Source organism: Acanthochromis polyacanthus, chromosome 17 (genome assembly GCF_021347895.1).
Source record: "Acanthochromis polyacanthus isolate Apoly-LR-REF ecotype Palm Island chromosome 17, KAUST_Apoly_ChrSc, whole genome shotgun sequence".
NCBI classification, from domain to species: domain Eukaryota; kingdom Metazoa; phylum Chordata; class Actinopteri; family Pomacentridae; genus Acanthochromis; species Acanthochromis polyacanthus.
The window spans coordinates 33,421,794-33,446,349 of record NC_067129.1 but is presented as its reverse complement, the minus strand read 5'-3'; the positions used below and the strand labels follow the sequence as shown (position 1 = coordinate 33,446,349).

General features: G+C 40.6%; 1 protein-coding gene across 2 annotated transcripts in view; it reads left to right on the top strand.

The window, feature by feature from the left end:
- The window catches only part of lig3 (ligase III, DNA, ATP-dependent), a 41,252-nt gene that overhangs the window by 10,711 nt on the left and 5,985 nt on the right, over positions 1-24,556 (top strand). The window contains exons 4-20 of one of the 2 annotated variants that reach the window (XM_051937380.1): positions 42-293; positions 383-534; positions 1,631-1,797; positions 3,638-3,715; positions 3,811-3,979; positions 9,044-9,199; positions 10,182-10,313; positions 10,427-10,506; positions 12,800-12,887; positions 12,972-13,049; positions 13,811-13,934; positions 16,041-16,183; positions 16,286-16,360; positions 18,775-18,921; positions 19,444-19,588; positions 22,731-22,810; positions 22,894-22,977. In XM_051937380.1, coding sequence (XP_051793340.1) covers positions 42-293; positions 383-534; positions 1,631-1,797; positions 3,638-3,715; positions 3,811-3,979; positions 9,044-9,199; positions 10,182-10,313; positions 10,427-10,506; positions 12,800-12,887; positions 12,972-13,049; positions 13,811-13,934; positions 16,041-16,183; positions 16,286-16,360; positions 18,775-18,921; positions 19,444-19,588; positions 22,731-22,810; positions 22,894-22,977 — 2,150 coding nt within the window. The remainder of the gene's footprint in view (positions 1-41; positions 294-382; positions 535-1,630; positions 1,798-3,637; positions 3,716-3,810; positions 3,980-9,043; positions 9,200-10,181; positions 10,314-10,426; positions 10,507-12,799; positions 12,888-12,971; positions 13,050-13,810; positions 13,935-16,040; positions 16,184-16,285; positions 16,361-18,774; positions 18,922-19,443; positions 19,589-22,730; positions 22,811-22,893; positions 22,978-24,556) is intronic. The other variant, XM_051937381.1, reaches the window with a different exon arrangement.

Sequence of the window (24,556 nt, the reverse complement as noted above, 5' to 3'; positions counted from 1 at the left end):
ACTATGGCCTCATGTGCTGTTCCATTTGATTCTCCTGTCAGCTGCAAAGGCTGGCAGCTCCAGCAGCCCTGGACCATCTTCCTCATCCTCCTCATCCTCCTCATCCTCCTCTACCTCCTCTTCGGCCAAAAGCAGCCAAGGCAGCGCTCTGTCCACTCGGCTCTGTGACCCTCAGCACAAAGACTGCCTCTTCAGAGAGTTTCGCAAACTCTGCGCTATGGTGGCTGAAAACAACAGCTACAATGTGAAGACACAGGTCATTGAGAAGTTCCTGAAGAAGGGCTCGGTTGGAGGTCGGTGTGTCTTTTCTTGATTATTATTTGTTTAATTATATCAACAGGTTTCAGAGCATCATATTCATCGTTAACTTCTCTCTTCTTAGATAAGTTCCAGGGGGATCTTTACCTGACCGTGAAGCTGCTCCTGCCAGGTGTCGTAAAAAGTGTCTACAACCTCAACGACAAGCAGATTGTGAAACTCTTCAGCCGCATATTCAAATGCAACCAGGATGACATGGTGCGCGATCTGGAGCAGGTCAGTCATCGTTTTACTTTTTTTTTTTTAAAGTTGTTTTTTTGGCCTTTTGTTGGCTTTATTAGATAGATTAGTAGGGAGAAGAATGGAGGGGAGACCTGCAGTAAAGGGCTGTTGGGTGGAATTGAACCCAGGTCACTGCGTCGGGGACGATAGCCCCTGTTTAGGTCAGTCATCTTTTTATTGTAACGCATGGCATTTTATGCTTTGTGAATATTCTAAAGTAGACCACATGCGAGGTGTCATGCAAAATGTTGACTATGAAAAAGCAAAACTGTACTTGATTTTAAATTTGCCTGCCTTCCCCATCAAATTCTAATTTTGTCCAGCGACGCACTGCTCCAAATGCTCTTCCAAATCTTGAAAGGATCCCTGGAAATCTAGTTATAGTCAAGCAGCTTCTTCGATTGAATTTTGAATAAATAAGAATCATGACCAAACTTTGTTCAATCTGCAGTCCTTCTCAGTCTTTAAGAAAAGATTAATAACCCTGTTCTTCACTGAACATCTGTGCACTTGAAGAAAAAAAAAAAATTCCTATTACATCCCACACTGCCTGTGGACACCACGGTCCTATTAACACATCTGAACTTGTCTTATGGCACTTATCCAGGTTGTATTCCCCTGACCGAGATCCTTGCTTGTATCTGCTCTCAGATGTACGTTGCTTTGGATAAAAACGTCTCCAAGTTATAATCCTGTGCAGCGACACACTGCTTCTAGTGCTCCTGCAACACTTGGGAGGATCTCTGAAAGTCTAGTTATGGTCAAGCAGCGACTGAATCTCGAATAAAAAAACGGCATCCTTTCAATTTTAATATAATTTTTGAGTCGAGTGGCCTCTCACACAGACTTAAATTGGGCGGATTAGAAGTGAGAATTGTGTTGTCATAGCAAAAAAACACAACATAATCCATCACAGGACTGTTTGAAGATACGTCATTCAATAAATGTACAGTTATCCAAAGCAGTCTCACTGAAAATGTCTGTCTCAGAGCCAATTATAGTGTCTTGACATTGTGTCTTGGAGATGGCAGAGGACCAAACTGTCCAAAACTCCATCTGTAAAATACAGTCTGTTTGTTTGTGCTTTAAGGGCGACGTGTCTGAGACGGTGAGGATCTTTTTCGAGGACAGTAAATCATTTCCTCCAGCCGCCAAGAGCCTCCTGACCGTCCAGGAAGTAGACGCATCCCTGACCCGCCTCGCCCAGCTGACAAAGGAGGATGAGCAGCAGACAGAGCTGGAGGACATCTCCAAAAAGTAAGGCTGGCAAGTAAAATATGACAAATATGGTAATTCACACGAATAACACCAGTGAGAGCGCCAGCCTTGTGCTTTGTAGCTGCTCCCTCCACATGCTGCCCTTGTTTTACTGCCAGCGAAGGTTCAGATAGCTCAGTAAAAGCCAGGGAGACATGTTTTGTGATTCCTTTTTGCAATATTTGTAAGTGATACTGTTATTTGTTTGCACTTGTTTTCTTGCATTGCCTTCTTACAGTTGGCATTTGTGCAGTTTTTAGATTGTCTGCCTCGGGCATGTCTAAGACACACACACACTCACATTGTACAGGCATCTTTATTTGACATTCTACCCTCCGCAGCAGCAGACAACATACTGTGTTTGTCATAAATTGCATCTTGCAAGCTGTAAGCAGACAGAACCATTATTTTGTGCTGCACTAAATAAAAGGTCTTCTTGCGTTGTATGGCATCAGCAGGGCAAAGCACACCACTTGAATTGAAATTGTATAGCTTCAAAGTTGTATATACAAGATCTTGAACGTTAATGGAGCAGGAAACAATCATCTTTTATGTAAAAACAGACGACTAATGGAGCCCTTTGTTATTTATTCTGTGCTTTGGTAACTGGTTTGGCAGAGAAAACATGCTAGTTAATGTTCGTGCATGTGAGTCCCTTCCTTTGAAACTGTCCTCCCTCACCTAACTGGAAATGTAGTCCAAAACTAAGTATTTTATTAATGGTTTTTTACCAAATTATGCACACTTGTTTAATTTAGATTCAGTGTAAGAGTCTCTACTGTTGTTTTGCTGCTTTTCTACACTTTTATCTGTTGTCATTGTGTCACTATGTATCTCTGCTGTGTGTCGTGGTGAAACAGACACATTTACTCAAGTTGACAAAAGCTTGTTACAGCAATTTATTGTATTTTACAGTGCTAGTGTGTATGTAATGGTTGTGGCTGGATTTTATACATTCAGATACATTCAAACCTAAGGAACCGATCCTGTTTTGGTGTACGTACCCTACCGTTCAAAGGTTTAGGGTCACTCAGGCAGTTTCATGTTTTGCATGAAAAATCACTCTTTTATTCATGTGCTAACATGATTGCACAAGAGTTTTCTAATCATCAGTTAGCCTTTCAACACCATTAGCTAACACAATGAAGAACACAGGAGTAGTGGTTGCTGGAAATGGGCCTCTGTACCCCATTAAAATGTGCCATTTCCGGGAATAGTCATTTACAGCATTAGCATGTCTAGACTGCATTTCTGATTCATTTAATGTTATCTTCATTGAAAAGAATGCTTTTTTTTTTTTCAAAAATAGGGACATTTCAAAGTGACCTTAAACTTTTGAGTCCTTGTACAAGTCTGAATTGTGCTAATATTACATCTTGCTATTGTGCAGCCTACAGTAGTTTTACAGTGTTTTAGTAGAGTTGTAGGTGAGCTACTGCTATGGAGGAGAAGGAGCGTGGGTGCACATTCTGGAGAAAGCAGTGGTATAGATTTATGTCTAAGCAATTAAAGCACAAAGGGATCATTTTCATGGAAACAGCTTCTAAATATCTAACTTTGACATTCCAAGATGAGTTTTTTGGAGTCCTTTAATCAGTTCTTTTAGAAGGACTTTTAAAGCATTTATCTTCAAAATGACTGGAATGAAGCAGGTTGTCTGAAATTGCACAGTTTCTGTGAATTGTTTGCCAGTAATCTTATCAGTGTATAGTCTCCACTTCAGTAATGTTATTTGGAGCCCTTAAACCTTTAGATTTCTGCTTCTTAAATGCTGTAATACTTCAGCATATGCCCTTCTGCTTTTACCCGGGTGATCATTTGCATTCCCTCTTCATCACAGATGCACCAGTAATGACCTGAAATGCATCATTCGTCTAATTAAGCACGACTTGAAGATGAATGCTGGTGCAAAACACGTGTAAGTGACTGTGTTCTATCAACACACCACAGAAAGAGCTTGTTTTTTTTTGTATTTTTTTTATACCAACCTTTCATTATTGCCTCTTTATGCAGCTTGGATGCTGTGGATCCAAATGCTTATGATGCCTTCAAGGCTTCCCGTAACCTGGGTGATGTAATTGAAAGAGTTTTGAGGAATCAGCAGGAGGCATCCAATGGTTCGGGACCCAGAAAACTCCTCACTGTGGAGGCCACGCTTATGACCCCCGTCCAGCCCATGTTGGTGAGTAACACCTTTAAACTGTGCCATATTTATATGCAGTGGTTCTTCCCCATTTCTCTCTTTGAGTCTTTATGTGGTGACATGTTTGATCCATTGTAACGTGAGGCACAGTTTGAGGTAATTTGGCTTAAAAACAGAAAAGAAAGTTTCTGACTGCGTTCAAAAGAGCTTTATAGAAAAGCACAGTGACAAAAACATTCTATTTTAACCCTTTAAGCTTCAGTGTACCGCCGGCGGTACACCTACTAATTTGCATAGGAATTTCAAGAATGTCCGACGGCTGCAAACACGATTATACAAACACTATACACCGATGGAAAGCTTAGATTCTCATGAATCCGCCGGTATAAACCACTTTCAGATGCGATTACCACAGCGGGTGAGAAAAACACATTTGTCCGACAAAAACGAATATTCATCCATCCGTTCTCTATACACGGCTTCAACGTACACAGCGCGACTCACATTTCCGGGTTCATTATTACACACAAAAAAAAGATTCCCCAAAAAACGGCCATAATCCAACCTTTTACATCCAGATGACACAAGCCAGTAAACTATTTTGTCCAAAACATGTCCTGAAGTCGGTATAAAATCCCCGAATCGGTCATTTTCAAGGAAATGCACCTCGCGATGCCCGTCCAATATTCCCTGTATTTTTCGTAATTTTTTTTATTTATAAATAGAATATTAGCGATTTTTTTGTACTGAAAACGGCTGGAATTGACTGAAGCTTAAAGGGTTAATCACTACCGTTACTGTGTTTACTTGTTTAAAAACAAGTTATTGCACAATAACCTACTGATGACATCAGATGTTTCTGACCTCATAGGTCACTTAAGACACACGAGATAGATAAAATGATGTGTTCTTCAAGCACTTAGTTTAAAGAGCTAATGTTATGCTTTTGGAGTTTTTTCTCCTTTCCTTTTGTTTGTTATAGTGTTTCTGTGCATGTAAAAGGTCTGCAGAGTTATAAATCCCAAAGTCCTTGCCAAAGAATCAGAATCAGCTTTAATGACCTATTTTGTCCACAACATGCAAGGAATTTGGTTTCGGCTGTTGGTGTCACTCCAGGAATAAGAAAAAGAGAATAATAAAACAAGTAAAGAAAAAATAGAGATATTTACTGGTGGTGGGATGTGATTAAAAAGAATTATCTAATTAATTAGAGACTTTGTAATTAATTAATTGTGATTAATCACATTTCGGCAAATAGCAATATTTGAGAATAAGCAAAATTTTTCGGTTGTCGACTGAATTGATGAATGGACATTTACGTGAACTGAAACAACAAAAATGTTAATGTTTCATTTATATTTATCTGTGGCATTTTAATTCACAGATTACTGCAAACTCAAAGTCCAATTATAGCGATTATATTCAACATTTTATCACTTTTTGGAAATTCAAGCACTTCCCAACATGCTCAATGCGGTCTCGTCTTCCTTCACTATTCACCAGATTTCTTCTGTATCTTCTTCATGGCTGACAAACAGACATTAGGTTCATTACCGCCACCTACTGGGCTGGAGTGAGCATGAGTGTTAGCAGTGTGCCAGAAATTTAACCTGGCAATAGCCAGATTAATAATTGTGTAGTACTTGATAGTACTCCACAATATCAATCTGGGACCGCTCCATGTAAATCCGTTCGGGGGAAAGAGGCACAGATTGGACAATGCAACAGTATGTCCCGCCTCTGACAGGTTTGTTTTTAGCCAGTCGCGGGATCTTCACAACGAGCGGAGCCAATTGGTAGATTAAACTCTTACCAAAACCCGTAGGTAAAAAAGCACAAACATCTTTACCATCCAGAAATGCGCAAAGCGCCTCTCGTTGTTCTTCCTTCAAAGAAGCGATAGGAGATTCAGCTAAAACTGACTTAATAGCAGCATCTACACGATCGTTGTCCTCCGTTGCCATGTTTGTTTTGATCTACTGGCGCTTGGTGTCGTCTTCACACCCGGATATCCCGCCCCACACACGAATACTGCTGCGTGATTGGCCCGTGCCAACTTGGCTCTGTACGAACAGTGAATGTGGGAGCGGTGCAAGATGGTTTCTTGAGAGATTTGTGAACTCACAAATATCGTGAGAAATCAACTTGCTGGCAAGGTTACCAGAAATTAGGGAACTGAGAAATGTGCAATTAAATGCGTTATTTTTCTTAACGGGTTATATTTTCTGTCATTTATTAATTGAAATTAACGCTTCAAAGTCCCAGCCCTCGTATTTACACATCTAAAGGGAGCTGTTCTCCCACAGAAATGCTTTGTTTTAAATCCAAGCTTTTCTTCCTTCACTTACTTACATCATCATGCAGTGCATTAGCATAACGCCTGTTCAGTGGCTAATTTGGTCCACAAACAAAGAATGAGCAGCTTCCTTGTAGCCTGCCTTTATTTCCTAGCTAGAGGCACCTCTAATAGAGCTACATGGAAACTGTGTAAACTTATAAATCTATGGATATGGTATGTAACCAACCAACGTTATCTGTTTTTCCCAGCTAACCAATAAGACCAGACATAAGACACAGGAACTAAAACGGAGTGTTTCAAACAGACTGAGAGAAAAGGTGTTACAGCCATTACAGGATGAGAAAAATGATGTGTTTTTTTCAGCATAATAACATACAAATATATTCTAGTAGACCCAAGAAATAAAACGACACACCTGTAAATGTGCAGAATATAGACCAGGGGTCGGCAACCCGCGGCTCCGGATCCGCATGCGGCTCTTTCAGCCCTCTGTTTTGGCTCCCTGTAACTTTGGAAAATAAATTGTTCTGCCTTTCAGGTGCCTTTCAATGCATTTTAATATAGAGTTTTATATTGTGAAATTACCGCTCTTATTTTGACGTGTCACTCCACCGGATGTGCTGCGGTTTTCCCCTGGGACATGAGAGTGCAAAGTTGATGCAGAGAACATGGAGAAGCAACGCCTGTAGTTTCACATCGTTTTGTACTCAAGAATGGCAAGCCTGTATATTAAAGCTCCACTCCAAGAAAGACACGTCTGGTCTTTGAGTCAAAAGTACTCGTGAGTACTAAGGTAAGCTACGGATAATTGTCTTGCTCAGTATGTACTCTTTGATAGGGTAATACACGTTACTCGCAAGAACACGGCCAGCATCCAGGCAGCAGGTCAGAGAGTCAGAGGAGTGTCGTCTTGGAAAATAGGGCAGCGACTTACCGGAGAAAAGTTATTAGTTTAAGATAAATAGATAAATAGATTTTACAAGTTAAATAGACATTCGCAAAATATTGATTTCCAGCTAACATTACATAACATTTGAGGTCCAGGAGCAAAAATGACATTAACATGGTAAGATAAATATTAGTGGAAGGACACAATTTAAAAAATGAATCTATCTAATTAGAGGCTTTGTAATTAATTAATCACGACTGATTAACAAGGGCATAGAGGTAAAAAAGCGATATATGCAGTGTTGTCTTCATTTTAAATGCCAAAAGGATTTTGTGGCTCCCGGTGTTTTATTTTCTGTGGGAAACGGGTCGAAATGGCTCTTTGAGTGTTAAAGGTTGCCGACCCCTGATATAGACTCTTTAATCGCTGATTCATAATACATTTTGTACAAAGCAGTAGAATAAACTCTTTTTGCTTTAGAGCAAGGTGCATGGCTTATCTGCTGGAACAGAGTGGTCATAGATTTCCAGTAAATGGCAGTAATTGCTGCTATACTATGTTTGGTTTCAAAGAGATAAAATGAGGTACAGATAATGAAACAAAAAATATGAGTAGTGGTAATTTAATGCATTTGTCTTTACTTTAAAGACTGTTGAACCTCTTTATTAATATTTGCTCAAAGGCTTCAAGTAGAACTCCAAAAATCCCACAGAACATTAAATTGCACATTATGCAGGAGACTTTTAATTAAACTTCATTAAAGAGAATGGAATTTCCCTGTGTCTATATTACATTTTACATTATGAGTAGCACAGCTCAATTTCCCGACGGTCCACAGTCGCACAACTTCAGTGCTATCAGTCTTAACTTTTTCTTTCCTTCACATTAGCTTCCAAAAGATGAAGAGCCACGTCACCCTATGCTGCTGTATATCCAGCAGACACATTAGGAAGAGGAAGGAAAAACAACTGAACTGAGTTTGGACAAGTGTAATTTAGCCTGGTGCTCTGTGAAATTATGTTAGCGTAGCGCGAGCAGAGCAGCAGGTGACTGTGCAGACACATTGTCAGCACAGCCATATCGATTAATGCAGCAATGCAATATTACTAGACCATATATCGGTGCAATATTGAAAGGAATTAATTAGGTTTTCAAGAACACCGACACAAACAAAAGTCCACAAATCTCATGATGAAGCATTGCTGAGCAAAGAACTGGCCTTGTTACTGTCTTGTTTATAGTTGTTGCTCTTTACTTAATGAAAAACTCAAACCTAGATGCAACGAGTGGGCCTTATTTTTGGACATCACATGCAATCTGTTTATCATCAGGTATTATCCCATCTCTGTACTTGGAGGTGGAACCAAATGTGAGCACACTTGAAATGCCCTCAATGCTTTCTTTCTGTGAAGGAAATCTGGTGAATGTGTTGATGTTACGGACAGAATGATGACCAGAGCTGGTAACCTACATGTAATAAATCTGTGAGAAGTTCAATATATACACTACCATTTAAAAATTTGGGGTTACTCAGACAATTACATGTTGTCCATGAAAATTCACACTTTTATTCATGTGCTAACATAACTGTACCAGCGTTTTCTAATCATCAATGAGCCTTTCAACACCATTAGCTAACACAATGTAGCATTAGAAGACAGGAGTGATGGTTGCTGGAAATGGGATTTTCCAGCTAGAATAGTCATTTACCACACGAACAATGTCCAGATTGTATTTCTGACTCATTTAATGTTATCTTCATTGAAAAAAAAAAACCGCTTTTCCTTCAAAAATAAGGACATTTCTAAGTGACCCTAAACTTTTGAACGGTGGTATAAGTCTGCTTTCAGGGGATTCTTTTCGTACGCATTTGGTTCTTTGCTGAAATGTTTGTATTTTCCTTTTGTGATTTCAGGCAGAGGCATGTAAATCAGTCGAGTACGCCATGAAGAAGTGCCCTAACGGGATGTACTCGGAGATCAAGTACGATGGAGAACGCGTGCAGGTCCACAAGGACGGAGACGTCTTCAGCTACTTCAGCCGCAGCCTCAAGCCGGTGTTGCCACACAAAGTCAGTCTTATCGCAGGCAGCACAAATGCAAACGCGCAGGCTCACAGCCCGTGAAGCTATTTACTCATTAGTATGACAATGCACATCAGCATGGAATGTCTTCAGGTTTTGCCCCTGCAGGATTAGCGGCTTAAAGGTATTTTCCCGGCGTGAAATTCCGACATTTCCCACAGCGATTTTCCAGCATTTTGCTTTCTCAGCATGACATCGAGAGCCTTTTACATGCGGGGATACACAGCTCCGCATCACATTCATTAGCGCCTTTAAACCACTAGATGTTGCTGCAGCGCTCACTAAACATCCCTCGCAGCGCTCTTCAAAGTGAGGACCGCTGAGAACAAGAGAGAAGCAGTATTATGGCTTTTAAACAGGATCTGCATAAGCCATCTCTCATCTCAGACGTAGAAGTTCACGCTTTGCTTTCTGTTTCTGATATTGTAAAACCTGCTCTTTATGGTGTCTCTGGACCAGTTTTAGCGCTCTGACCCGGAGGCTGCAGACATTTTGCCTCGTGTGACCAGCCTTGTAAATGCAGCCCATCAGCTAAACGGCTGATTATGCACCCTCTGCCACTGTAATTAGGCAATTTATGTTAATGTTAGGTTAGCATTCTGTGGAGGTGGGAGTGGAGTGTAATTACAACAGTCCAACTTTCCTAATGTTTTTTATTCTGATAAATGGTAAAGCGGCAGAACTGTGTAGCTCGTTCCCTAAAGACTACGAGGAAAAAGGAAGGAGGACACAGGCTCAGATGATGAAGACTCAATCTGACATTTCATCTATACTTTTTAACATTTTTAATCTGCATCAAGTTGAAAATAATGTGCCTCAGGTGTTCGATAAATTGCTTTTACAGTCTATCCTATTAGAGGCCAGTGGAGGTGCCAGTCTCTCAGATCTTGTTGGAATAGTTCTTTGAAATGCTTTTTTGTTTGTGCTCTGTAAGCAAACCTCCTGTTTGTGTGTCAACGCTGTGTTTCAGGTGGCACATTTCAAGAACTACATCCCTCAGGCTTTTCCTGGCGGCCACAGTATGATCCTGGATGCTGAAGTCCTCCTAATTGACACAAAGACCAGTAAACCCCTGCCCTTCGGGACCCTGGGGGTACACAAGGTGAGAACACCACAACCAATTTGTTCTTTTTTTCCCCCCCGGCAGAACAAATTTGTCAAGCAGCTTTTCGACCAGTCATTGTTGTCACACTTGGGACTTTGCTCTCCCTTCAGAAAGCTGCCTTTCAAGATGCCAACGTGTGCCTGTTTGTTTTCGACTGTATCTACTTCAACGGTGTGAGTCTCATGGAGAGGTAATGTCTTTTGTTGTTGCTCCACCCTTCTTTAAAAACAAGTTTGTGTTCCATTTCACAAACAATAACCCCTGATAAGATGAGTGCAGCCGTGAATAAGATGCTACGACCAAACTTTAGCAAACAGTTTGACTGAGTCATCGGTTCTGTCTTTGTGATTTTCTGTGTGTTTGGATTATGGTTTTATGTGGAGATTAGGGCTGCAGCTATTGATTATTTTGGTAATTGAGTATTCTGGCGTGTAATCGAGTAATTGGATTCTGCGTTGGCATGCACGTTACAGCATCAAAAGAGGACGTGAGCGCGCTGTGCAACAGAAATAACCGTCCTGGTGGAACATGAGCGGACATCTACAGCGTATTATACATCTATAGTATAGTACAGGGGTATTATACATCTATAGTATAGTACAGGGGTATTATACATCTATAATATAGTACAGGGGTATTGTACATATATAGTATAGTACAGGGGTATTCAACTAATCATTAAAGCCATGGGAACCCAACATGTATTCAATTGGTGATGCAGAAATCACATAAATATGTTTTTCTGTTTGGTCCATTTAAACTGCAGCTACTGCAGCTGATAGAACACAAATAAGAAAACTGATTATCAATATTTATTAAGATAATGATCCTTTATGGCTCCACATGTCAGGGGAAGTTTCCAGTGTTACAGATAATATTCAGTCAGTAACTTTATTTTCACTTTGATTTGACCACGAATTAAAGTGATTTCCTTCATTATGAGACAGTGTCAGACCGACATGCACTTCAGTAGAATATCATGTTTAAATATCTGAAGTTTGACAGATTTATTGTGCAGCTGTCTGTTAGGAATAAGCTGCTGCATTAATCAGTAAGTTAAATATATTCACGCATGTTTCACAGTTTTCTACCAGCATTCGTGTCTTACATATTTCCAGCAGCAGCTTTTTACCATCAAAAATGTTTTATGTTCCTCATTGTTGTCCATTAAAACAACCTGTTGACTGAAGCAGCTGAACACTATCATTTCATTTTGTGCAGGAAACGAGTCGAATGATCGTTAAACGCTCCTGTTTGTGTGCATGAGTTTGAAGCAGAAAGTCTGTTGCGACAAAGAAAGTTGAAAACCACCTTCATACCTGTTAACTCTGACTGAGGTTTCAGTTTTTGTCGAGTCGACTCACACAAAGAAAGCCTGACTATGTTGAACTGTCTTTGTAGTTCAGTCTCTGATCTGCTAAACGCTGTTAACATTAGAGAAGCTGCACTGGTTAAAATAGAAACATCCTGTCAAATTTAAAATCCCATTAAGTTTTTTGATTATAGGTCTAGATCTATATAGGATGAAGTGTGAGTCCAGTTAGTGGCCTAGGGTCTAGTATGCAGTGGATTAAGCAAAGCCTTGATTCAGAGAATGTGGCCTCAAAGAATTTTAGTGATCGAATCAGTCGAATAACTTGAAGAATCGTTTCAGCCCTAGTGGAGGTCCCATGTTAATTTCAGTCTATTTGAATGTATCTTTTTGCATTTTTCGGACTGATGAAAGACTTTGAGAACAACCCTTCACATCATTCCAAATTCACATTCATGTGAGAACCAGGCTTCGTGTAACAGGCTGCCTGCGGACTCTTTAAAGCCAAAATTAAATGATGAAAAATTAAGTCCCTAATCGCCCCGGAAAATTGCTATGAAGTCTTTCAATCCATCTTTTAGAGGTCTTAAAAACGCTGCAAATGCTACTTAGTTTTCATGAAACATTACTGACCCCTGTCAGATAGCGTTGGATTGCATCACCTTTGATTAGCTGCAGGCCTCGTTTGGAGAAAAGAGGATAAATCTGAGAACTTTCAGTTGTACTCAAAGTTTAAACTGGGAACATATAGAGATGGTGGATCACTTTTAGTGCTGCTTTGTGAAAACTGATCAGGAGTCTATTCTTTGTGTGTTATTTTTTGAGTATGTTGGTTAAACTTTGTGGGAGGATGTAGCTCATAGAAACATTAGCTGTGTAGCTGTAATAACTAACTTTACTGCAACTAAAACTCAGTTAAAATGATCTTGAATTAGCAGCCAGGGTGCTACAAAAGTTTTATACCTTCTGAACATGTCAGTAGAATTAAAATATGGTCTTAAAAGATTTTAAATTTAATATCTCGAACCTTGAAACACCCTGATATAAAGGGCTTTTTTATGTCTTGCTTTTAATTATTAACATGCAGTACATTCCAACCAAGACATTTCTATTCACTGAAATAATTATAAGTTGTACAGTCTGGCTCATGAACTTCCATCATGTCCCCCAGGCCTCTGAGTGAACGCAGGAAGTTCCTCCATGACAACATGGTTGAAGTCCCCAACAGGATCCTGTTCTCAGAGATGAAGCACGTCACTGTAAGTGGAACTCTGAGTTCAGTTTTCTGATGTATGTTCAGTGTACAGCTGTAGCTCACTTTGTTACATATATCTGTGTGTCAGAGGGCAGGAGATCTGGCTGAGATGATCACTCGTGTCATCAGGGAGGGACTGGAAGGTCTGGTGCTAAAAGACATAAAGGTGAGTTGCTTTATTGCTCATTACATTTCCAGTTGAGACAAGCTGATGACTGTTTTTAACCCTCCAAACACCAAGCAACCAAGCAATTTTTGGGTGTTTTGTTTGCTCCCGGTTGCTCATTTTTCACTGAAGCCCTGCACCTTGCTGTAGCAAAATTTCATTTGTGCTTTGATCAGTTGTATTTGCAATGTGACAATCACAAACAAGTCTGGGCATGACTGTTAATCAGAGCACATAATATGTTTTCCACTGTTTTAGTATGTGGTAATGTGGTGACCAGTGTGAAGCACTGACGTCTAATAACCATGAGACTCTTCAGCTGAGGATCTCTGTTGTCTTCATGAAAGGCAAAGCTGTGCTGTGTGAAAGACAGATACTATACTAAGTTTTCATTTGTTGTTTGAGTCTTGGTCAGATCTCTGAACATGAGCCTAGTGTCGGAGCTCTGCCCGTCAGCTGGAATATTCACTCTGCATTTTCCCTTCTTTATTATTCGTTGTTACTCCTTTTATTCTGTGATAAACTACAAAGACAAATACTGTTACGCCTTGACTGTTGATAGGACTGCTCATCCAGATTTCCACAACACACTTCTATAGAAACAACACAACCATGGCTAGAAGAATTTTAAGGCGACAATGGTGACTTCAACAACTGTCGCAAAGCTGAAAGCTCGTTCCATTTTTACAGTTTCCTGCTTTTCTGATAAATGGTGTCATTTTGGGGTTCATCAGAGGGTTTATTTTATTTTTGTCTCTCAGGGCAGCTACGAGCCGGGGAAACGTCACTGGCTGAAAGTGAAGAAGGACTATCTGAATGAAGGGGCGATGGCGGACACGGCTGACCTGGTGGTGCTGGGGGCGTTCTACGGGAAAGGATCCAATGGTATGCAAAGATTAAACCATCCACTACAGCAGACATATACTCGTTTTTGTTAATCTGACTGCAACTGAATGTTACAGCTTCACATCTCAATGAAGATTCTGTTCACTTTTTGGTAGAACTCCTACTAATATTTACATATTAGTTTCAACACAGCAAGCAGTCATCTTACCAGATAGACACACAGAAGTTAGGTACTCAAAGTTATGTTAAAGGATTCAGGATAGACTTTTATTTGATATTTTAGCACCGATATTGGTCTAAAAACTTTTAGACCAATATCTAAAAAGTTTTCTGACACAATCATTTTTTTCATTTACTTAGTCCTACTTTTTAAAATCTATTGCAAATTGAAATGTCCATAAAAATAAAAAGTTACTGCATACAACACAGACTTTAATGTTAGATTTTAGAGACTCACCAATAATGGAATGTAATCCAGGGTTTTAGCAAACGTTAATAGAAGCAGAAGTTCAGTTTGTTGCTTCCAGTTGTTGGTTTGCTCCATTTTCTTTTGCCCTACGGTTTCACATCTTGTGTAAGCGCCATTTTGCAATGTTGTTATAGTTTAGGAAATAATCATTTTGTTGCTGGACTGCAGACAATTGATATGTGATTGTAAAGTGAAATGGTTAAATTGTTCGACTTAACTGTAATCCTGTGAGGCTTCCGTAGGCTTGTAAATGCAGCCACGAAGAAGAACGTTGCCGGAAGTGTCACAATAAAGGAGTGGGTGGTGGAGAACCATGGTAGTTTTACCGTCATCGTTGTGATGATGTTGGTCAGTAAAACGTGTAAGATGACCTCCTGTCCCTCCTTTATGAAGTCGTTAAAGGGGAACTTCGTTTTTTTTTCAACCTGGGGTCTGTTTTCATTTGTCATTTCATACATGTGAGTGATGGAGAAATGAATTTTCCACATAGCTCCAGTATTTAGCCAGGCAGGCAGCTTCGCAGCTCAGCTAGCGAAAAGTATGGGGCAACTTGCCCCCCCCCCCCACCCCCCACCCCCCACCCCACCACACACACACACACACACACACACACACACACACACACACACACGTCAAAGTCCACCCTAACGTGCTTTTTTCCCCCACACTGACCGGCTCAGATAGTCTCAACGAGTGTCCCACAACATACTAGAGATGAGAAGTGAACGAAAACCGCCACATTACTTGGCGATTGCTATTTGTTGTGGTGTGTATCCAAGTCTCAGGACGCCAGAAAGCAAATCTTGTTCCGAAATTGCGCAATTCTAAATGATCCCTGACATGGAGACAATCACACTTTATCAACAGCTGTATTTGCATGTAGTCTTTTTGTTTATTGGGATATTATTATGCTTTATGTCCAGTCTCGCCTGTATACCAACTATTACCCATGAACTGTGGCTCTCTCTGTCATTTTAATGGGTATGTCTTAATGAAGCTATGAAGAGCATTAAGTCACCAGACTGATGCTCATGTAGCATGTTTGAAAAGAATCTGCATACATTTATATTGGCAATTCCCCTTTTCTTTTGTGCTTATCGCCTTCCTATGGGATGAGGAGTTCCAGCAGTTGTGCTATCACTGTTAATTTTTAATAATGCAGTATTATTTTAACGATGATTTGCAGTTGTGAACTGTGTATTTGGCTATTAGATGAACAAACCCTATCATATGATTGAGTATGAGAGCACACAGGGATTCTGCATGTGTTGTGTTTTGATTGAGTGAAATTAACAAGAGTGCCGCGCTATAAAACAGCATGAGGGCATTTCACGTGAAAAATGTGCGGATCCGATGTGTTGCGTAAAGAGATGACGCCACTGGGTGAAACACGCGAGCAGAACAGGATGTGCAGGAGGCTGGGTAATGAGCGTGTAACACAATGAAAGCATAACGAATGGAATAACAAAGGTACAATTCTCAAAGCGTGGCTAATGAAACGGCTCACCGCTAATAGAGCAGAAACAATGGATCAGATGAACGCTTGTTATACCATAAAAGGGACGCAGTAAAGAGCAGCTTGAGGAGGTTAGTTTTGTGGGAATATACAATGAAAACAAGTACATTTAGAGGTTTAAAGTTCCTCCTGATGCTACATGTGTTCTTCTACCCACTAGGGGGCATCATGTCCAGCTTCCTGATGGGCTGCTACGACCCAGACTCCAAGAAATGGTGCACAGTCACCAAGTGCTCCGGAGGCTACGATGACGCCATGCTGGCCAGGCTCCAGAAAGAGCTGGATGTGATCAAAATCAGCAAGGTCAGAGAGGATCCACTTAAAGGCTCGCCTGGAATATTGAGCTGATGTAATAAAATCGAAAATTAATCTTTTGTACCTCCGTGTTTGTGTGTCTTCGTGCAGGAGCCCAGCAAGATCCCCGGCTGGTTGAAAATCATCAAGAACTATTATCCAGATTTCATCATCCGCAATCCCGAGGTGAGATTTCACTATTCAGCACATTGCCGTTTCCCAGCGGGCCTGTTCTCGCAGGGCACAGCTGTATATCTGCGGGTCTGTGGACCTTTTAATGAAACGACCACTTAAAAGCATCTCGTGCGCGTCTGCGGCAATTTCTTCAAATAAATCGCCCGCAGAGAGCTGCACTGAGGAGCTGGAACTTTCTTATTTACACAAAAAGCATGAAAAAACTTGAAAGATTTTGATTAAAATGACCCCTTTTGGCTTCTGAAAACAGGATGTGGTAATGAAATCCACAAGCTGTTTTCCTTAAGCAGTCACTGTCGCTGTCAGGTTAGTGGCACAGACGTTAAGGAGGGGAAGAAGTAACTCATTTCTCAACCACCTCACGCTAAATTAACTATTAACCACCTCACCGACCACCCTTCAACACACATAATGCCCCTGTTCTTGTGCAATATTACCTCTAGAGTCATTTCACCTCTGTTTTCAGACCAACATGTGCAATATAACTTCTGTACACCACAAAATATGTGCAGTTTGCTTTCTCAGGGTATCTTACCTTCCCAGGGTATTTATTTTTAACACTTTTTGAATGCAAAGGGCTTCCTTATAATGTGTACTTGTCTTATTTTTAGAATCTACACCAATCAGGTATAACTTTATGACCGCCTGCCTAATATTGTGTTGGTGACCCATCGAGGCATGGACTCCACTAGACCCTGAAGGTGTTCTGTGGCATCTAGCACTAAGATGCTAGCAGCAGATCTATTACGTCCTGTTAGTTGTGAGGTGGGGCCTCCATGGATCAGACTTGTTTGTTCAACACAACTCGATTAGGTTGAGATCTGAGGAACTTGGAGGCCAAGTAAACACCTCAAACTGGTTGTTGTTCTCCTCAAACCTTTCCTGAACCATTCTTGCTTTGTGGCACGGAGCATTATCCTGCTGAAAGAAGTCATCAGGGAATACCGTTTCCAAGAAAGGGTGTCCGTAGTTTGCAGCAGTGCGTAGGTAGGTGGTACATGTCAAAGTAACATCCACATGGACGGCCAAGGACCCAAGGTTTCCCAGCAGAGCGTTGCCCAAAGCATCACACTGCCTCCATCGGCTGGTCTTATTTCCATAATGCATCCTGGTTCCATGTGTTCCCAGGTAAGCGAAGCACCTGGCCATCCATTTGAGTCATTTTGGACGATTGTTTATGCATTTTTGGACAAGTTTTAGTCATTTTGGACTAATTTTTATACAAACTTGGGTCATTTTGAATGGATTTCACCTAATTTTGGACACATTTTTGAAATTTCGGATCAGTTGTAGTCATTTGGAACATTTAGAAAAATATTTTTGACAAGATTTATGTAAAATTTAGACAGATTTTGAGTGATTTTGACAATGTTGTAGTCCTCAAGGACACAATTAGACTTTATTTTGGACTCCCATTTTTGTCATTTTGGATCAATTTTTAATAAACGTACACTACTGTTCAAAACTTTAGGGTCACTTAGAATTGTCCTTACTTTTGAAAGAAAAGCGACTTTTTCCAATGATGTGTGCAGCTAAAAGCAGAACAGTGCACACAAAGACATGCTATTTTTTCACCTTCTTTCTGCTATTTGCACTAATTTAGGGTCATTTCGCATGCCGGTTTTGGTCATTTGGGACAGATTTCACCTAATTTTGGACAAATCTTTTAGATCCATTTTAGTCATTTTGAACCGGGCCACCTTCTTCCATTGTTCTGTGGTCCAGTTCTGATGCTCACGTGTCCATTGTTGGTCTTTCAGTGGAGCACAGGGGTCAGCATGAGCACTCTGATTGGTCCCATACACAACAAACTGATGCTCTGTGTGTTTTGACTCCTTTCCATCAGAACCAGCATTAACTTCTTCAGCAGTTTGACTTTCATCTGTTGGATGCATCAGTGAGCCGTGGCCTCCCATGACCCTGTTGCCGGTTCACTACTGTTCCTTCCTTGAACCACTTTTGATAGATCCTGACCACTGCAGACCAGGAACACCCCACAACAGCTGCAGTTCTGGAGACGCTCTGACCGATTCATGTAGCCATCACAATTTGGACCTTGTCAAACTCGCTCAAATCCTTACGTTTGCCCATTTTCCTGCTTCGAACACATCAAGTTTGAGGACAAAATGTTCTGCTGAATATATCCAACCCACTAACAGGAGCCATGATGAGGAGATAATCAGTGTCACTGATTCACCTGTAGGTGGTCAGAATGTTCTGCCTAATCGGTGTATATTTGTCTGTTTTCTTTTTTTGCTGCTGCTCTTTCTCTTCTTTTAGTTTTCCTATGCATAAAGCTGACTCGAGGGAACACACCTGTACTGTAAACTTTATTCTATTTCTGGTTTTCTGGAAGGGCAGTCGTCACGTATTTACCAATTCATGCTCTGTTTTCTCTGCCTCAGCAAGCACCCGTCTGGGAGATCACGGGCGCCGAGTTCTCCAAGTCAGAAATGCACACGGCTGACGGCATCTCCATCCGCTTTCCCCGCATGACCCGAATCCGCGACGACAAGGACTGGAAGAGCGCCACCAACCTGCACCAGCTCAAAGTAAGATCATGTCGGTGCAGCTCGTAGAAAACGCTAAATGCAGCAAACGTGAAGGCGCCGTGGGAAATAAAGCCACCGCCGCACAATGATTACGTTTTAATGAGGGGGCCGTCATTAAAGGTGTCTCCTCAGAAAAAATCGGTCGCTCGTTTGATGCTCACGCATATCTTGTGGGAATACTTGTTGCTAATTGCTTTCCATTGTAATATATGATGGAGTGTGGCTGAGAAATGGGAGGCCGTGTAATATAGGTGAGGGGAGGAATTAAATAATTAGGCCCAGTGTTGAACAAAGCACCCGCGGGACTGCGTGAGATTTAAATGCCGAGGAGGAGGAGGAGCAAATCTGCAGTCGGGAGTCATCCTGCAAACATTGACAGATGAGATGAAGTATTGGCCGAGGCAGTAAAACATGCCTGCGCTAAATTATTGGAATCCGACACAGGTCTTCAATCTCGCCGTGACACAGAACATTACATCTCTTGGCTGCAACCCACGCTGTCATTTTCATCACTCTGCTCAGGAGCTGTACCGCATATCGAAGGAGAACTGCGACTTTAAAGTCACCGCCGGTCCGTCCAACGATGACAAGGGCTCTTCTGGGGGAGACAGCGGAGGAAACTCGCCGTCGTCCTCGTCCCACAGGAGCGCTCCAGCTAAGAAGACGAGTGAGTACAAAACCCAGCGGCACAGAGGGGAGGAGAACAACGGTGGGCTATGCTGTGGCTGCTGTGCGTTGTTTTTATTAACCCTCTGAACCCACACATGTTTCTGGGTGTTGTTTTGTGCCACATTTTTACACCTATGAGCTCATTTTTCACTGCAGTATTAAGTCCTGCACCTCTGCTGAAGCAGAACGATCACGACTGGAAGTAGAGAACTCAGATTTACGTTTTCTCTACTGACACAGTTTTAGCGGCTTCAATTATGCATTTATGTAGTAAAAAGTTTCTTTGATTAAAACCTGGAATCAGCTCCATTTTTTGGTCGACTCGGTACAAAGCTTTCAATATTTTAAACACCGAAAAGTTTTGAACACCGAAAAGTTCCAGGTTGGATTTTTTTGTGCTCCAGCTACAGTTTTATTCACTGTGAGCTCATTTTTCACTGAAATATAAAGTCCTGTACCAGTATGGAAACAGAACAACCATTAGTAGTAGACGGAACTCAAATATGTGTTTTCTTTACTGACACAGTTCTAATGGAGTAAATTATACATAGAAATCCAAAAAAGCTGAATTTCTTTGATGATTTATTTGTTTAACAAAACGTGAAAAATCTTGGAATCAGTTTGTTTTTGTTTTGTTGATTTGGTAGAAAACTTTTCAGATTTTAGCTCTTCCAACACTGAGCAGTTTCTGGGTGCTTCTTTTGATAGAGAGAATCAAATATACGTTTACTATATGCTTTCATTTTTTCCTACCTGCTCTGTGTGAACATTGCCTGCAGTTCAACCCAGAACACATGGCTACTTGTCAGGACAGCAGAATTTTATTTATTTATTCTACAATTCTACAATTTCATGTAGCAGATGCTTTTGTCCAAAGCGACGTACAACACAAGCAAGAATTCAGACATAAGGAAAAACCTGCAGTAAGTGCAAAAAGTGCAAAAAGTGCTTCAAGTGCGATTGGTCAAAGGTGTTGCCATCAAGTTGCAGAAGAATTGCCAACCACCTCCCCTCTTTTTTTTTTACTTTGTCAGCGCTAAATAAGTGCTGGGTTTTGGACCACCTGACTTATTCTACCCCTAAGGTGGAGTCAGATTAAGTGCCTAGGTGTTCTCTGAACAATTGAGTCTTCAATTGTCTCTTAAAAGTAGAAAGGGACTCAGCAGAACGCAGAGTTTGGTAGATTGTTCCACCATTTGGGAACAACAGAGGAGAAGAGTCTGGCTAGAGAAATCGAGCCGTGCTGGGCTGGAAGCACCAGGCGTCTCTCACATGCGGAGCGAAGTGGGCGTGACGGGGAGTAGACCTGGATCAGGGAATCCAGGTAGGCTGGGGCCGTTCTTGTAAATGTTTTGTAAGCCAGGAGGAGAGTTTTGAATTTGATTCTGGCTGCAACTGGAAGCCAATGAAGGGAGATGAACAGGGGAGTGGAGCTCTTTTGGGCTGGTTGAAGACCAGATTTTGCAAAATCTGTTGCAGTAGTTTTTGGCAAGAATAAAGAAATTTTGATGAAATATCACAATTTTAAACTTGGATATGGTTTATATTTCTGAGTGGATTGTCGTCACTTATGAGTTCATGCACCATCAGAATTTCTCTCTGTTTCTGTCTTCTTACAGCTTCTGGCTCTGATTGTACATTTTTATTTGTTTTCTACTAACTTGCCTTTCATACTTTGCGGGTGGGTTTTTGTTTTCAGATGGTTCAAATGTTGTGTGTTGGTGGCTATGGCAGTAATGGAAAGAAACGGGAATTTCTTTTATCAGTTATTTTACAAAAAATGAAAAAATGTGGAATCTTTTTTTTTGTTGATTTGGTTCAAAACTTTAAATATTTTAACCCTCTGAACACTCGGCAGTTTGGGGGGGGGGTTTCTTTGCTCTTGTCAGTTTTAGTCACTGTGGTTCATTTTTCACAGAATTCTAAAGTCCTGCACCTCCATGGAAAAGCAGAGAGAACTTACACACACACACACACACACACACACACACACACACACACACACACACACACACACACAAAGAAAAACCAAGTTGATTTCCTTTGATTATTCATCTAACAAACTTTGGAATTAAAATATGCATTTTTTTTAAAAAACTAATTTCACAGATGTTACAAATACTCCAAAAATGTTTGCTGTACATATTCCAGATATTTAAATTCTTATATTTTTTATTTATTTCCACACTTGTCTTTAACTCCTGTGTGTGAACACTGTCTGCAGTTCAACCTACAACTCCCTGAATTTTTGTCACAACTGTTGCTCACAGTGGATTCATTAAAGGCGTCTTTAGTTACCCAAATGACTGCAGAACTTCTAGTTTTCTACAGAACCGAACTGGCATACAAGGATTAGTTTTTTGGCAATTTTTTGAATGAGACGTGTAGAAGAAGTAGATTTTGATGAAATGTCACCATTTTAAAATTAGATCTGCTAAATTTTCCTGATAAATCCAAAAGTCACACAGGCTAATTTGAAAGACAGCTGGAAAGTGTTTTTCTAGTTTCCTGCTTGCATAAACAGTGTAATGCTGGTCATTTTAAAAATCACACGCTTTTTAAACCTGCTGACAGCTTTTGTTGTTCTGAGGGTTAAATCCTGCTCAGACTGTTAGGTGTTTTCCTGATTACATGTTTTTTACGTGTTACATACAGTCAGACATGTTGATCATAATTTAATTAGTGGTTTAGGTCAAAGATATTCATGATAAGATATTCTAAGGGGAAAAAAAGCAGTAAACCGTCCCATTAAGAGCCAGAACTGAGTTTAGTATATTTGCTTGGAAAAATGACTCAAAAATGATGAAAGGAAATGTTTTGCCTTTGTTTTTGGACATTGGTGTCAGATCAACACTCTTAAGAGGTAATTTAGCAACAGATCCGATGCCACCTTTTAGCACATGGACACTGTGGATTGAAATGTTCTCACTTGGCTCACATCCTCACTCTAACTGTGAGAAAACACAGCCATGTCAAAATGTCTCCATTATTTATTAAAAATAAAAAACCTGGTTTGAGTAAAGACATAGACTAAGCAGAGAGAGATGTTTGTGGGTGCAGTAAAGTGAGTACCAGCGCTGTTTATGCTGCAGCTGCTTCTTTATTTCATGCATCAATGATAACGTTCCTTCTCTTCACAGGCAACAGCACCCCACCCAAAGCGAAGGCGGTCAAATCCCAGCCACGTACCCCCGCCTCACAAGCTCCCAGTGCAAAGAAGGTATTTAATGCCCAGCAGACCGTCTGGTTTGCTCTCAGTGGACGACCAACTGACCGTCATTTGTGGGGTTTTTTTTCTTCCAGGTGAAGAAGAGCGAAAGTGTTAACGGCAACGGACAAACCAAAACAAAAGCAACCTCTGAGGTGCTGCAGCCGAGAAACGACAAGGTGAGTCAGCGACGGGTAAAGGAAAGGAAAGCTCCATGTACACGAAGAATCAGTCACCAGTTTTCCTCGAGGTTTAAACCACGATGAAAGCACTTTCTTACTCCTCCTGTGTTGTTTACTAGCAAGAAGCTAGTGTAGCTAGCATGTGTAGAGGCTAACTAAACATGGATGTCTGTACAGGCCAAACACTACCTCTAACTACAGTTTAGAGACTAGTCTGGACCCACATATAGAGATTTAGGTTTAGGAATGAAATTGTGGCACTTTATAAATTCATACTGGGGAGAAACTTTTAAAAATCTTCCATTTTGTGGAGGTTGGTGGCTTCTTGTCTGTCCCTTTTATCTATTAGATCCCATTTTTCACACCAGAGTAGCTGCTAAGATCGTAACAACTCATGAAACCCTCCCAGCTCATTTCATAGATTTTATTTTCAACTTTCACAAGATAAGTTTTCGGACGTTTCGACCTTTGAGGCTAAAGTTCATCTCTTTTGCAATTCATTCTCGCTTGTTTTCTCTCTTCTGGATTCAAATTTGTACCCACGAAACCCCCAGAATAATTTTCAGCTCAACAGTTGCTGCTGAATGTTTCACAGCAATCAAATTAATAACCAGACAAAGAATCTTCACTCCACTAACTTTCACTTTCTTGCAACCAAAGTTTGCTTAAATATTAATGTGGTTCCTTCATATCTAGAAGTTATTCTGCAGGGCTAAAAATATTCAAAAATTCAACTGTCGCAGATCTCGTTAAATGAAGCTTCAGAACGGAAAACCTACTTTTTTAAAATACATTTTGGCTGTCTATTTTCCCAAGAAGCACTGCTTTGTATTCCTTAAAATGTATGTGATGGCTTGGTACATTTCTCAAACTTTCACTGGCTGTAAGGACATTCAGTGGATTTATTTCATGGGTAAGTTTCTGTCCAGGTTGAAGTTTCTCCTCTGTTTTCTACCTTCAGCCACTGTCCGCTTTATTAGGTCTATCTGTGAAATCTAAGGCAATCCAATACAACACAGCGGTTTTGTTAAGTTTACGTAAAAATAGAACATCTTTAACATATCTGCAGTGAACATTAACCACAACCCTCTATGACCTGAATAATAAACATTAAAGCAGATTTGATGCTGACAAAAGCTTCAGAAATGTAGATTTTAGTGCAGTTCTGTTGTAATTCACAGGTAAGCTCAATAAAATGGACGGAAAGTTCAGGTATCACAGAGATAGAAAACCTTGCAGTAAACATAAACGCCTAGCTGTGAAATAAAACCACCAAATGTAACAGTAAAGTCAGTGGAAAATATGAAACGACAGCAATAACATTTTATTTTTAAGGTATTTAACCCTTTAAGCTTCAGTGTACCGCCGGCGGTACACCTACTAATTTGCATAGGAATTTCAAGAATGTCCGACGGGTGCAAACGCGATTATACAAACACTATACGCCGATGGAAAGCTTAGATTCTCATGAATCCGCCGGTATAAACCACTTTCAGATGTGATTACCACAGCGGGTGAGAAAAACACATTTGTCCGACATAAACAAATATTCATCCATCCGTTCTCTATACACGGC